The 15,986-nt window shown below is 31.3% G+C and overlaps 2 protein-coding genes across 2 annotated transcripts; both read right to left on the reverse strand.

The window, feature by feature from the left end:
- Positions 1-129: 129 nt before the first annotated feature.
- LOC133309829 (glutathione S-transferase L3-like) lies at positions 130-2,566 on the reverse strand. Its single transcript, XM_061510669.1, has 10 exons — positions 2,473-2,566; positions 2,293-2,358; positions 2,080-2,140; positions 1,665-1,751; positions 1,435-1,533; positions 1,239-1,341; positions 1,085-1,161; positions 810-917; positions 535-615; positions 130-373 (listed from the first exon to the last, which is right to left on the reverse strand). The coding sequence occupies exons 1-10, from the start codon at positions 2,481-2,483 to the stop codon at positions 362-364; spliced, it is 705 nt and encodes a 234-aa protein (XP_061366653.1). The 5' UTR covers positions 2,484-2,566; the 3' UTR covers positions 130-361.
- Positions 2,567-10,175: 7,609 nt separating this feature from the next.
- Positions 10,176-12,772, reverse strand: LOC133309815 (glutathione S-transferase L3-like). Its single transcript, XM_061510646.1, has 10 exons — positions 12,629-12,772; positions 12,459-12,533; positions 12,281-12,341; positions 11,840-11,926; positions 11,630-11,728; positions 11,419-11,521; positions 11,262-11,338; positions 11,050-11,157; positions 10,603-10,683; positions 10,176-10,480 (listed from the first exon to the last, which is right to left on the reverse strand). The coding sequence occupies exons 1-10, from the start codon at positions 12,637-12,639 to the stop codon at positions 10,472-10,474; spliced, it is 711 nt and encodes a 236-aa protein (XP_061366630.1). The 5' UTR covers positions 12,640-12,772; the 3' UTR covers positions 10,176-10,471.
- Between the last annotated feature and the right edge of the window lie 3,214 nt (positions 12,773-15,986).

Here is a 15,986-nt window from a genome sequence, read left to right on the forward strand (position 1 = left end):
CATTCCATAGAAGTCCTTGCCTTCTTTATCATGCTAGACCGAAAGTCTGTCATGAAGACTACGATCTAAAGCCATCAAAATAAGCTAAACTTACTATGTTCCCATAATACATATAGAATCTTAACCGCAAATACTTGATATATCAATTTTTCTATCAATTATATATTCCATTCACTATAATGCAAGATTGCACAACACTCATGACAAGCTGGGGCATAATCATTATTATTACAAAATCAAGTTTAACTTCAATTCTAGTAAATAGCACACACCCTGACACCCACATTATTACACTGCAAAAGCATCGCATTCATGCACATTTCCCTGTATTCATTCTGAAATACCAGCTCTCATCAAATGCTCATTCCTGAGCCTGCATAAAAGAAAAATATAGAGTTTACTATGACATCGGAAGCATACGTAGCCAGAAACTAACCTAAACCTTTCAAACAATACTACTTAGATTCGTACCCAAAATGAGGTAAAAAAAAAAAACTGCTTAAATTCATGTATGGATTATGCATATTATATTACCAAAAACCGTTTTTTGAAGACTTCGGCAAACTCCTTAGGGTCAATCTTGGTCGACTTATAAGCATCAATCTTATCCAGCTCCTGCAAAACAATGTTTTATAATGAAAATGAATATCCTTAGGAAGACCAATAATACATCAGAAGCTATTAGTTCAAAGGCCGAAACATCCCTTGAGTTAACAAAGCATTATTTGGTCATGTCAAAATGGATCATTAAATTCCCATTTCCTCCAGCAAAGTTACAAGCCAAAGAATAAATTTATACATAAATATACCTCAATGTATGCTGCAAGTTTAGGCCTCCCAGTTGTGATGTCATTCTTATACACCTCGGAAAAGACAATATCGAACTTTTCAACAAATGGAGCATACGCTACATCCACCTAATGATCACCGTGATTTATAAATTATAATAATGAAAAACTCCAATATCAACTATCATTCGATAACAAAGACATTGCATAGTACTTCTTGTATGTATTCAAATAGATCATAGAAGTAAATGTAATTTGTCCAAATGAAGTGTTCTGAGTTTTGAATTTCAACTTACGAAACTAAATTGACCGAGGAAAAAGGGTCCGTCGTCAAATTTCCCAAGAGCATTCTCCAAGTAATCAAAAGAAGCACCTTAATAATAATAAGCTTAAATAAGTCCATGCTATCTAGGATATCATTCTCACAAATGAAACAAACTTAGATCTTACTAGCTTGGCGCACAGGATCTCCTTTGAAGGAAGCGTAGACATCCTTGGTCAACGCATCAATGTAAGATATCAACTGCTCACCAAATTCTCTCTTAGCAGGATCCTGAAAAATAAACCTCCAAACATCACTTAACTAAAATAAAGAAGTGGATTTTGCTGCTATATCATGGGCAAAACTAGAATTTTCTGCTTTTACAATTGGAACTAGAGATGGCCCTTCAAAGTTGGCATCTACATATTTGATCAAATCAAGACTTTCTCCTAAGACCTTGCCATTGTGCTCCAAGGATGGCACCTATAACATAGGAAGAAGTTCATACAATCAATTGGACCATCCAAATAGCTAGATCAAGTTTACATAGCATGCAAATTAACAATTTGCAGACCATAAAGCTTTCTAACAACATTAACAATTAAATTACACGCCTTATTTTCAGGGTAGACTTTCTCCTTATACCAGACAGGTCTGTCCTGAAGGTCGATAGCAACCAGTTCGATCTTTTCTTGTAGTCCCTATAATATATATAATATTTATTAGAGTAATATAATATAAAACAATCATTCACTAAGAGATTAAACTTTTGGATTGAAATGATTTTTTACATAAGATCATAGCGTTCGTGATCAATTTATCACAAATTCTAACCACAACCCCATTCTATGTGTAAATCAAAACAAATATATTCCCCAAAGAAAGAAAGTGACCAAGCTCTAAGTAAAAGAAATTAATATAAAAAGGGATTAAAGACAAGAAGTTCGAGCCAAACAAGGGTACATATTTAAATAAGACAATTAAGTAAAAAACTTAAACAATACAAATCTATATATTAAAAAAAAGAACCTTATAATTCCTAGCGATCCATACACGTTGTGCATATGGGCATGTGTAACTGATGTACAGCCTGAAAGAAAATCCAAAGCATGTTATTATTAAAAGGGGTAGTGAGTTTAAATAAATAAAAAACAAAGGAATTAAGCGTGAAACGTACTTTAGAGTTTAGATTAAAAAAATGAAAGAGCTTGGAGCATAATATAATATAGTAGTGAATGAAACCTGGTAGTTCCATCGAAAAGGAGAGGTGGGTTGGAGGTAGATGTCAAGGGTGGAGTCCTAACATCGCTAAATCAACAACACAGAGTGGTTTACATTAGAAAAGATGAATTGGTTCTGATTACTTCAACATTGCAGTGATGAAAACTAATTAGAGATATATGAAAGAAACAAATCTCTTACGCAGCTGCCATTGATCTCAATTGATGATCCTGTTTTGTGACAAATTGACTAAGACTCTGACTGAGTTAGTTCGGAGCGATTTGGGTTACCACTGAAACTCTAAGCACCGACACGGAAATATTTATTATAGTATAAGACCACGGAATGATCTAGTGCTCCCTCTCACATCATCAATTTTTTTTTTTACTTTTTTTTTTTTGATAACATTTTCTTTACTTTTTATCTTTATTATTTTTTCTCTTTTTCAATTTTACCCTTTTATTTATATTAAGGGACCATCTAAAAAATAGTAGTCTCAGACCACAATAAATAATATCCACGGACACACGTTAATTTTTGTGAAAAATGTGTGTGAGACGCGTGTTGGACGACACGCGGTTGAATGTTTTCCCGTACATGTTCCCGACAAATTTACGATGCGCGGTCAAAAATTTCTCACTTGCCGTCAACTAAATTCAAATTTTTTTTTATTTCATTTTTTTAATTACATAAAAAAATAATTTATAAAATAAATATTTTCTATTATAAAATTTGATATGAAAAAGTATTTTTGTATTATATTTATGGGTGTATCAAATGTCATCATGTTTCAAACGATTTTTAACTATGTACTCCCGGGAGTATATAGTTAAAATATTAAAGTTATTTTTTTTTCTCTGCTCCACGTTAACAACTTTAATATTTTAACTATATACTTTCGAGAATATATAATTAAAAAACAATTGCAAGATCAAAAACTCATTCGTACAATATAATACTTATATTTCCTTACATTTTTCTTATAAAATTTGAATATTTAATTGGTTATAAGATTTATTATGAATGATTACATGTATTAAAGATAAATTATATTATATATATTTAAAATATTATTTAATATCAAATTGTCTATTAACCGTATCAAAATTTAATAGTTAATATATTGAAGGGTTGTGTCGTGTCATATCCCACATTCCATCATGTTGGAAGTGACATTGACAGTACTGTTATTATACATATAAATATGAGGAGGATTATATTGACAATTTTTTTTTACAAATTACATTATGTCTTACCGATAAAATTTTATTTAAGAATGTCTTTCCGATAAGGCATAATATGATTTGTAAGAATTTATAAAAAAAAAAAATTTATAAATATAACTTTTTCCTATAATATACTCGTTGTAGTTACGAATGTGATGCAGGATGGAATCTCCATTCACGCAAACCATAACAGATAAACTTAATCTTATTTCTAGCAACCCTAAAATTATGTTATGTTATTTAAAAAAAAAAAAAAAAATTATGTTATGTTGGGATTTAAGAAAAAAATAAAGATATTTTAGAAATTTTACTTATTTCATATATCATGAATTTTATCAAAATATCTAAAAAAAAATTTCTCAAATCCTAAAATACCTGCATTACTCTAAGCCTGGATTAGGCCATGCTTATCCCATTTTCGGTCAAAAACTCTCTTGATGTATATGCTTCTCCTAATTTTAAGAATTAATTCATACTTTGAAGCTGAGTGAACATTGTAAAAGGACATACATAAATCAAGATAAAAAAAAAAACTAAAAACTCTCATTGACTGTCTCACCATCCCATTTGCAAGTTAATTATGATCAATGACACATTTTTTTTTTAGTAAACCCAAGGGTATCCTCACTTCTTCTGGATGTGACTAATCCCTACTGTGGATTGAAGGGTACGGCTTTCTCCACTAGTCCCAAAGTGCTTCTCGCAAGATTCGAACTCCAAGCTCTTTAGACTCACGAGCCCAACTCCTGGAGCTCAGCACCCTAACCAACTGAGCTACACCTTGGGATTGATAATGACACATTTAGTTGACCAAGAACTATCGACTTAAAATTATCTCAAACTTATATATATTACTATTTTTGGTTACAATTTCAATTTTTAGTTATTTATCCCAGTTGTATTTAACAATTTCTTTAATTCATAAATTATAATCATTAGATGCAACTAGATCAACGATTAAATTTTATATAAGATAGATTTGTTATTTTTACATTAACGTAAGTTGACCACTTTTCATATATATATATACTTACAAATTTTTTGTTTATAAACTACACTAAGTATGACCGGTCATACTTAGTGTAATTTGTAAAAAAAGTTTGTAAACGGATCATTCTCATATATATATATATATATATATATATATATATATATATATATATATATATATATAGGGAAAAAAGTATCTAATATTACTTTAGATAACTTTATCTAATGTTCATCAAAACGACGTCATTTTGTGGTTGAAAAATTAAAAAATTAGAATGATAAAGACTATTATAACCCTGAAATAAATTAAAATTACAAAAACACCATAATTTCCGTCCCAAAACGACGTCGTTTCGGTGAACATTAAATAAAGTTATCTAAAGTAACTTTAGAAAACACAAACCCATATATATATATATAGGAGAGATATTTTGATTTCGATATAAGATTTAGAAATCTTACTCGCCATCTAAACCATTGATTTAGAAGTCTTACTCCGTTAGATGGACGAAAATCAACGGTTAAGATGAGGAGTAAGATTTCTAAATCTTACAGCAAAATCAAAAGATCCCTCACACACATATATATATATATAGAGAGAGAGAGAGAGGCGGGATCATTTGACACCAGTGTCAAAAAAAAAGTTTGACACCTCATCTGAGAGCCGCTAGATTAAAAAAAATCAACGATTCTGATTTGTAAGCATGTGACACCATTGATTTTTTTTAATCTAACGGCTCTCAGATGAGGTGTCAAACTTTTTTTTGACACCGGTGTCAAAGGATCCTGCCTCATATATATATATATATAGGCAAAAGTATTTCTACAGCAACTTTAGATAAGCTTATCTACAGCTGTCATTTTTAACTATATTCTCCCGGGAGAATATAGTTATAACGTTAAAGTTGCTCTTTTTTCTCTCTCCTCATTTACTTTTCAGAACTTTTTTGCTGACGTGGAGAGAGAGAAAATAGCAACTTTAACGCTATAATTATATTCTCCCGGGAGAATATAGTTAAAAATGGCAGCTGTAGATAAGCTTATCTAAAGTTGCTGTAGAAATGTTTACCCCATATATATATATATATATATATATATATATATATATATATATATATATATATATATATATATGGATTCCCTTTTTCTGCAATTACTGCAGATAAGTTATCTGCAATAAGTCTAATACAACATCGTTTTTGGACGGAAATTATAATATTTTTATAATTTTAATTTATTTCAGGGTTATTATAGTCTTTATAATTATAATTTTCTAATCTTTCAATCTCAAAACGACGTCATTTTGAAAGTAAATGCAAATAACTTATCTGCATTAACTGCAGAAATATTTGTCTATATGTATATATATATATATATATATATATATATATATATATATATATATATATATATATATATATATATATGAAAAAATATTTCTCAAGCAGTTTGAGATAAGTTTATCTCCGGCTACCCCAAAACTACGTCGTTTTATTTATTTATTTCCTTATATTAATTGATTCATCTTTGAATGATTATAATTTTTCTTTTCTCTCTCTTCCTTTATCACCATTGATCCATCTTTATATGGTTATGATTTAGTAGCCGGAGATAAAAGTATCTCAAGCAGCTTGAGAAACGATAAGCCTATATATATATATATATATATATATATATATATATATATATATATATTACTTTTGTGTATTTAAACCCACAATTATGTCTGGTGACTTAATCCGATGAAGGGCACGATAGGCATCAATGTCTTTAGAGGCATTGGAGATTTTACTATTTTAATGCCTTCTATCCCACGTTCTAAATTTATTTTTCTATATAATTTTGGGATAGGTTATTTTACGTATGGTTTTTTTTGCTTACCACTCTAAAACACCATTAGATCTGAATCCTAAGAAGAGAGAAAGATAAATATTAGTTAAGATTCTGATCTAATGAAATTTTAGAGTGGTAGACAAATGTAGGCAAACAAAATGATAGGTAAAATAACATATCCCTATAATTTTAAATAAAAGGCAACCAAACATAACAACGTTGACGAATGTGCCCTAAAGTTTTTTCCTATTTCACTAAATATTTAAAATCACGATTGCCATAGAGCATTAGAGGAAACAAATTGTTTTGAAGTTCCATCTTGATTTGCTCAAATATAATATATATATATATATAATATATATATATATATATATATATATATATATATATATATAGAGGTTGGATCCCTTGACACCGGTGTCAAATTTGAAATTTGACACCTCATCTGAAAGTCGTTAGATTAAAAAAGATCAATGGTATCACATGCTTACAAATCAGAGTCGTTGATCTTTTTCGATTTAACGGTTCTCAGATATATATATATATACGAGATCCTTTGACACCAGTGTCAAATTTTAAAATTTGACACAAAATTCTAACCTTTGATTTCCACCAATCAATGATTATCATTTATTCGAAATCAAATTTATTAATTAATATTAATTTTCAATAACTGATAACGGTTGATTGACGAAAATCAACGAATATGATTTGATGTCAAATTTTAAAGTTTGACACCGATGTCAAAGGATTCTGTCTCATCCATATATATATATAAGTGTAAATTTTATGTACAATTAATTATTCTTCAAAAATTATTATTATGATTGATTGTTAAATATTTAAATAAACTCAGCTAACATGTTTAATTTATTGACTATTTTTAGAAGTTACTCTATTTTATCTTATTTATTTGATATTATTATCACATTTTGTTACTATACACACTATTTTGTACAAGATGTTACAGTGAAAGAAAATTTAAAAAATATTTAATATTGAAAATCTTAAAACTTGTAAACAACTTTGTCTAATTATTCATATTTAGTCTTTAAAAGATTTTATAAATTGAAGAAGTCACCTGCATTACTTCCAACTAATTTGTATTTAATTAGTTTCCTTTTTTCTATTCGGCTCCTTCTTGTTAGTTACTCATGAAAAAAATAAATAATAATATTTATTTTCTTAAAAAGAAATTTAGAATATAGGTTAACTGTTGGGGTGGCATCAACAATTTTATATAGTAACAAAGTTGGAGCTTATTCTATTCGCCAAAAAAATTAATATATTCTATTTTAAATAAGAAATTATGAATTTATTACAATTTTGAAAATAATTATGCATTTATTATAAAATGACACGTTCAAATTGGGCGTCACCAGTCACGCCTAAGTTAGGCTTCACCCATGAGGCAGTCACACCCAAGTTAGGCGTCACTCATATGGTGTTGACACGTGTCACAAAAAATTAACATTTTAACCATAAAACTTCTAAAGACCATAATTTGACTCGGGTATCCAAATCAGTTAATTCTTTTTTTGATTCCACATAACCTTTTAAGATCTATGCAATGACACCTCATTTGCTATATTTTAACTCTCACAAACACAATTTAAATTTGCAACAATGAGACTTTATCTTGTAAGTTGTGATCTGAAATTAATGATTGCACCAAAATGGATTAGTCCATCGATAAATAAGAATACTTAACGTCATAGTAAAATATATACTTTCTACCAAATGTTTGAAAAAAATAGTGTATAATATTGTGAGAAAAGAAAGTGCCACAATATAAAAGTGTGATAGAGATTGGTGAGAATATAATGTTCTTTTTTTTTTTTGGAAAATATTTCAACCGGTTCATTGCTTTGGAATATAATGTTCTTTAAGTTGCATTAAAAAATGCAAAACTTTTGATATATTGCATTAAAAATATGTTCTTATACATTATTACAAACATATATGGCACCTCAAGGCAAAGAAAATTAATTAATTGCATTTTAAATAAAAAATATTGAATTTATTGCTGTTTTGAAACTATTTATGCGTGTATTGACGTCCGGATTGGGCGTCACCAGTTATGCCTAAGTTAGGCATCACTCATATGGCGTTGACACGTGTAAAAAAAATTAACAAATTAACGTAAAACTTCTAAAGGCCATAACTTTTGATTTGAGTATCCGAATCAGGTAAAAAAAAATTGATTCCACATAACTTTTCGAGATCTACGCAATGACATCTCATTTGGCATATTTTATCTCTCACAAAAACAATTCAAATTTGCAACAATGGTACTATAAGAGCATTTAAACCCAGAAGCCTCCGAGTTATTTTGGAACCAACACCAAACGCAATCTTCTTTTTAAAAAGAGTAAATACTTTTTTTTCGTCCTCAAGAAAAAATACAGGGTCCATTTTAAGGGAAATGATATTGTAACAACCCATTAGTGTTACTACCAATCAATTTACTGTTAGATCGATTATGTTGATCCAACGGTTATATTTATTTCTTAATGCTGGGAAGTAAAAATTTAAATAACATCCTTCACAAAGATGAAATATTCTAAAGGGGCATCCAATTGCAGGCTTTTCATGAAACATGCTTTGATGAGAAGGTTTGAGGTGCCGTCAAAAAAATTAATTTATTGTAAATTAAATAAAAAATTACAAATTTATTGCTGTTTTCAAATTATTTATGAGCGTATTGCAGGATGTTATGTCCGGATTGGCTTATGTTCGATGTAGGCGTCATTCATAACGTCACGCCTGTAAGAGGCGTGACCTTGTAAAAACGAAAACGTTATTCAGCTGTGTACTTACTTTTTTTGCCCAATACAATACAATACATCAAACAAAAAAATAAAATAAAAACAAAAACATGGTAATGATAATGGTAAACTCTCTAAATTATTGGGGAAGACAAAACAAGAATGAGAAAGAAAGCTACTACCCCTTCTTTCGCTACTACTACCCCAAAACAAAACCGGACAATTACAAATTGTGGAATGAGAATGGCACCAACAGCAAGACAAGTGAGGCAAAGGGAAAGTAGTAATTGACCCATCAAACAAACAAAAATCCATGTAGTAGAGAAAGCATTGCCACACTACACTGTGTGTATAGTATGTAAACTCCTCCCAACAGACAAACACAACACTCAATTATTTGTGTCCATCTTCTTCCCATTCAGCAGATTTTCAGGTTCTGGGTTCATCTCCCGTTCCCCTTTCCTCATCGTTTTTACCCTTGTTGTGCTTGCGCATTCTCTTGACTTTATTGCACACCATATGTTTGATTAGGGTTGTGAGTGACGCTCACAGTCCCGCAACTAAGAAGAACAAGGAATGGCAAGAGAAGCTGCCTGTTGTTGTTCTCAAAGCCGAAGAAATCATGTATAGAAAATGAGTGGTTGAATTACAGACGGTGTTGGTACAGAGTTTTGATTTTCGTTTTCAACTAACAAGGTCACGCCTCTTGTAGGCGTCACTGGTGGCTTATCTCAAGCGTGGTTGGTGTGACGTCGTTTTTAAGCTTGTTTTTATGAGGTATAACGCTTACATTGGGCGTGACTAATTACGCCCAATCTGGACGTGATATCCTACAATACACTCGTAAATAATTTAAAAACAAATTTTTTATTTAATTTATAATAAATTACTTTTTTTTCCCGTGTTTTAACAATGTTGATTGATGGTAATCAAATGTCTTTAAATTATATCGCTTATACCAGCTGTAACATCAATTGAGATTCCAGTTGTTAAAACAATCTCGTATTTCTATAAAGTACAATTTAACATTTTTAACTTACTAATGAAGAGTAATAGTATCATTGTTGGTGTTTGTGATACAATCAATAGGACAAGATCACGAGATCGAGAACGACATCCTATATGTGGAAACCATAAAATTTAACACAAAGTTACATGCATATAGCTTATCAAGCTTTACATAAATCATTTCTTGATTTAGTTATTATTGTACAAGATTAGACACTGGTACAGAAACCTTTATTACAAATTCAGACTATCTGCAACTCTAGCCATTACACAGGCTTATACGTAGCAGCTTAAAAACTCAAAAGCATTCCATGATGCATGCACCTCTCACTTTATTTACTTGTGTCATATACACCCGTTGCCATCTGATGTTTACTACTGACCCTGCATAACAGCGATATTGAAGATTAACAAGGAGGCAAAAAGCATACCTTGAAAACTAACCACAAAGAAATGTAATTGTAATATTATATCCAACTGTAATTTATTTATTTTATTTTATATACCAAGAAGCGCTTCTTGAAAAAGTCAACGAATTCTTCTGGATCAAGTTTTGTCTGCTTATAAGCATTGTTTTTGTTCAGCTCCTGCAAAAAGATGTTTGACCTGTTAGCCAAAACGAATCTCTATTTTTTTTTATAGAATCAATACTACATCTGAAGCAATTATTACTGAGGCCTACTATCAAAAGTGAAAACCATGTTATGGGCCGTGGCCAAATATGGACCATTCAAGAACAGATGAAGAAAATACTTTGATTCATCTTAGACATGAATTTTGAGTACTACTTTATTGTTAAGTTTTAATTTTTAATCAAGTTGGGTAAGAATCGAACCCGGGACACAAGGCTTTGATACCATGTAAATAACCAATTCAACTCAAAAGCTTAATTTTTTGGTGAGGCTACATTAATGGTTTTATATATTTCAACAAAAGAGAATATTCCGAAATACCTCAATCCATGCTGCTAGTTTAGGCCTTCCAGCTGTGATGTCATGCTTATAAACCTCAGAGAAGACGATTTGGAACCTTTCAACAAATGGAATATAGGCAATATCCACCTGATAATCCCCATGATTTATTCAAAAAGAAAAATTATAATTATGGTTACAGAGTTTTCACATCAAGATATCTGATTTTCAAGTCTCCTGAATTTTCAACTTACCAAACTGAATTCGCCAAGGAAGAATGGCCCATCATCAAATTTACCAAGAGCATTCTCCACGTAGTCAAACGAAGCACCTGATTCAAATGACCAATTTTTCACAAGGCATCTTTTATGTTTACTATAATTTCCTTCAAGTTAGAAACGTAGTTCTTACTGGTTTGAGTTATAGGATCGCCTCTGAATGAAGTGAACACATCTTTGGTGAAAGTATCAACATATATTATTAGCTCCTCACCAAATTCCTTCTTGGCTGGGTCCTGAAAAAGTCTTCTTAGCATCATTACCCCCATTAACACACAAAGAACATGAGTCGGGGGAAAGGGAAGGTTTTCTCATGCAATAAGCTATAAATCTTTCATTATTACATTAGGCAATAGTGCTGGCCCTTCAAAATTTGCATCTACATATTTGATCAAGTCAATACTTTCTGCTAAAACCTTGCCATCATGTTCGAGAGATGGCACCTACAATATAAGGAGAACATGATCAGCAATCAGGCAAATCAAATAGTTATGTCAAGTTTACATTGCTTCATATAGATCATGGTTTTTTTTTTTTTCCTTAGAATTACCCACCTTGTTTTCGGGGTGAACCTTCTCTTTATACCAAGCAGGCTTGTTCATAAGGTCAATAGGAACCAATTTGATATTGTCTTGCAGTCCCTGATATTCAAGAAATCGATTATTTACTACATCATAAACAGAAGAGTGCGATTTGAACTATTTATTTACGTAATTGGAAGTAAATAACCAATTAGATTTACAGTAAAATATAAAAATTGATCAATGATCCAATTGGAGTACCTCTACATGATAGATCTCAACAGAAAACTAAATAGTATAACGCAACAAGTAATTGAGACAGTTTATAAAAATTGTTTACTGGATTCGAACCCATGACCGAAAGATTGAATAACAGTTGATTAAAACCAATATATCAATAGATCATAGGAATAAAAAGAGAAAACAACCTTGTACTATAAAAAAGAAAGAGAGAGAGAGAAAGAAAGAAAAAACCTTGTGGTTCCTAGTGATCCATACGCGTTGAGCAAATGGGCATGAATAACTCATGTACAACCTTAAAAAGAGAAAAAGTAATCCAATATAAGATACTATATGAGCATGCCAAGTTGCGAACCTAAAAGCAAAACCATGAAAACAGGTTGAATTGGAATCTAATAAGTAAATGAGAAACCTTGTAGTTCCATCAAAAATAGATGGTGGTTCGGAGGTGGGAGCCAGCGTGGGAGGACGAATTTCTTGCACACCTCTAGATTACATGACAACGTTAGAGAAAACGAATCGATTCAGATAAACAGTAACTACAATTTTGAATTGGGAATATTAATAAAAATATATTCTTACGCAGTTGCCATTGAACTTATGCTCGTAAGAAACGCTAGTGATCTGGTATGATGAAGAGCAGAGTGGTGTTTACTTAATACATTCGAGGTAACGATTGTTCTGTTTTTATAAGAAATTTTTAGTGCCGTGTGGCGCAACCAATGACGACTTATTTGCCTTTGGTAGGAATTATTACATTGTTAATGCTACTATATAATGCAACCTTAGTCTTACAAAAAATTTATATAATGTTTTGTATTTCGTAAATATTACATTATCCATTATTACATAGCTATCAATTGGAAAGATCTAGAAGCCGCAGAGTCAACTACTGACCAAGTTAGGGGGATGGGATTTCAGATTTGAATACCGAAAGATGAATCTGTAAGGCAACTAAAGGATGATATAGAATAAGGCTTTATTTATTTGAGATGACTGTTGAATCTTGAATGGTAAGGCTTTTGTTTTTGTTTTATTGTAAAGTCCAACAACGTAATAATTCGTTGTTAAAATAATTTCAAAAGAACTGGGATGTGGATTAGTTTCACACCTGACAGAAGCAAACTATTTATTAGCTTAGCTCTCCATGTCACTTACCAGTTACCACCCTCCTTCCTCTGCCATTTCTTTTTTATTGTTTTGATGTATATATTTAGATTTTTTTTATTTTTTTTTATATATATGTGACTACATGACAGACTATGGACAGAAAAAAGCAGAAACAAAATTCTGGATAATTAGATCCCAATTAGGAGCGTAAATAGGCTAGGCTAGACTTTGGCTTAAATAGGTTAGGTCTGCGTAAAAAAAAATATTGGATCTGGCCTAGCCTCTTAGCCTGTTTAGACCCCAAATTACAAGTCTAGCCTGACCTATATTTAAAAAATAAAAGTCTTGGTCTAAGCCTGAGAGTCTGTTTAAGCTTGTTAAACATTCAACAATTAAAAGAACAGAAAAATATTTCTGCAGCACTGCAGATAAGTTATCTGCATTTACTCCTAAAACGATGTCGTTTTGGGATTGAAATATTAAAAAATTATAATTATAAAGACTATGTCTATAATAACCCTGGAATAAATTAAAATTACAAAAACACCATGATTTCCGCCCCAAAACGACGTCGTATTGGGTTTATTGCAGATAACTTATTGGGAGACTCACCTGCCAATGCTAGGTAACCTACCCGGGTCGGACTGGACATAGTCAGGCCAAAAACCGGTGGAGCAATCTAAAAAAAAAATAACATTACTTTATTATTCAAAATTACTAAAATAATAATTTCATTTATTTTATTTAAAATAAATAATATGATATAGGTCAGCTTGTAGGCTTATAGGTCCGACATGTACAAAAAAGCCTATGACCTATTTTATAAATAGTTTTTTTAAAAAATCTAGGCATGTTCTATTTTATTATTTATAATAGGCTAAGTCTGGCCTAATATAGGCTAGTTCGTAGGCTCTTGTAATCCGACTTAGTCCATTTACACCCCTAATCCCAACCCTTTTCACAAAATTTCAAATTTGATTCTATAAATTTTGATGTTTCATTATAAGATTAGAGTACATGAAAAACTCACAAGGGGAAAAAAATAACTCACAAATGAAAATTTAAACTCCTTTGTAAGCTGCAAGTAGGGGAGTAATGGGTTAGGCCAGTCTATAGAGACCTATGACCTAGCCTATATTCAGATTTGGCCTATTACAAATAGTAAAATAAAACAAGCCTAGGCTTTTAAAAAATATCTATTTAGAAAATAGCCCATAGGCTTTTTTATACATGTCGGGCCTATAAGGCAACAGGCCGGCCTATATCATATTATTTATTTTAAATAAATTAAATTAAATTATTATTTTAGTTATCCTTTTAATTGTTGAATGTTTAATAGGCTTAAACAGGCTAACAAGCCTAGACCAAGACTTTTATTTTTTAAATATAGGTCAGACTAGACTTATAATTTGGGACTTACATAGGCTAACAGGCTAAGTTAGATCCAATATTTTTTACGCATGCCTAACCTATTTAACTCAAAATTTAATTTAACCTAACCTAACTTATTTATACCCCTAACTGCAAGAGCCGAAGTGGTCATGCAAATTTCTTCCTTTTTTACCCATTTTCACGGACTTAGGCTCATTTATCAAAAACAATAATATAAAAACATTTTGGGCTGGGACAAAAATGTCCCAAATAGTTCCCACCCATTGCCGAAATTTTGACTTTACAAAATTTAAATTTAAACCCAAAGTCTATCCTCTCTTTTTTCTTCACAATTTAATTTAGAAAATGATAAAATAAAGCATTCCTCTTATTGACTGTGACTTACTATTTTTAAAGATCAATATAGTTTTCATAGTAAAAAAAATCCCAAACATTAAATTCAAACAACATGATATTATGTCTATCTTTTTTTATGTCTGCACTACTTACACATCTCTAATATCATTGAATTATAATCTCAAGAGAGGAGAGAAAAGATAAAAATTAGTTAAGATTCTGATCTAATGATATTGAAAATAAATAAACAAGATAAACATAAAGAAAAAAATAGGTAGAATATTTTATCCCCAAATTCAAAACTTAACACATCAATTATGTAAAATTTCAAATGATTGACAGGATTTAGAGTTTAGACCAACAAGTTATGCCACCTATAGGGTTGGCAAAACGGGCCAACCCGGCTCGACCCGGCCCAACCCGTATTCAACCTGTAAAAAACGGGTCGGGTTAGGGTTGGCCCGAAAAATTAAACGAGCCAGAAAACCCAACACAGCCCTACCCAAGCCGGGTTAGGGTTGACTCGCGGGTTGGCTCGATAATCAGCTCGCGGGTTGGCTCGGAAAAAAGCTCGCGGGTTGCGTTTGTCACTTTCCTGTATGACCCTGCAATGTTCTACAGCAAACCAGATCCGTGGGTCCAAAGGTCATAGCTTACCCAGCAACTGAAAAATTCCCATAAAAAAAATGAGTTCAGATAAATATAAAACGAACTATTACCACAAAGTTACAAGTTCTACATTGAAATCGAATATATTCCAAGAGAAATGAAAACTTTTACCATCTGTATCAAGCAAAGAAAGACGTTTCTGCTTTTGCTATCCAAGGACGACGATGTTAGCGAGCTTTGGAGTTTTCATTATATATATATATATATATATATATATATATATATATATTTATTTATTTATTTATTTATTTTAGTACAGACATTTTTTTTATAATAAAAAAAAATACCCAACCCGCGAGCTGGCCCGTTTGACCCGCGGGCTGGCTCGTTTGGGTCTGGGTTGTATCGGGTCGGGTTGAGTCGGGTTGGCAGCTCATTTAGGCCAACCCAACCCGACTCATTTAGGACGGGTTACGAGCCAACCCAACGGGTT

The sequence above is a fragment of the Gastrolobium bilobum genome, unplaced genomic scaffold, assembly GCF_033153095.1.
Source record: "Gastrolobium bilobum isolate Gb01-03AN ecotype WA unplaced genomic scaffold, APGP_CSIRO_Gbil_v1 utg850, whole genome shotgun sequence".
Taxonomy (NCBI): Eukaryota; Viridiplantae; Streptophyta; class Magnoliopsida; order Fabales; family Fabaceae; genus Gastrolobium; species Gastrolobium bilobum.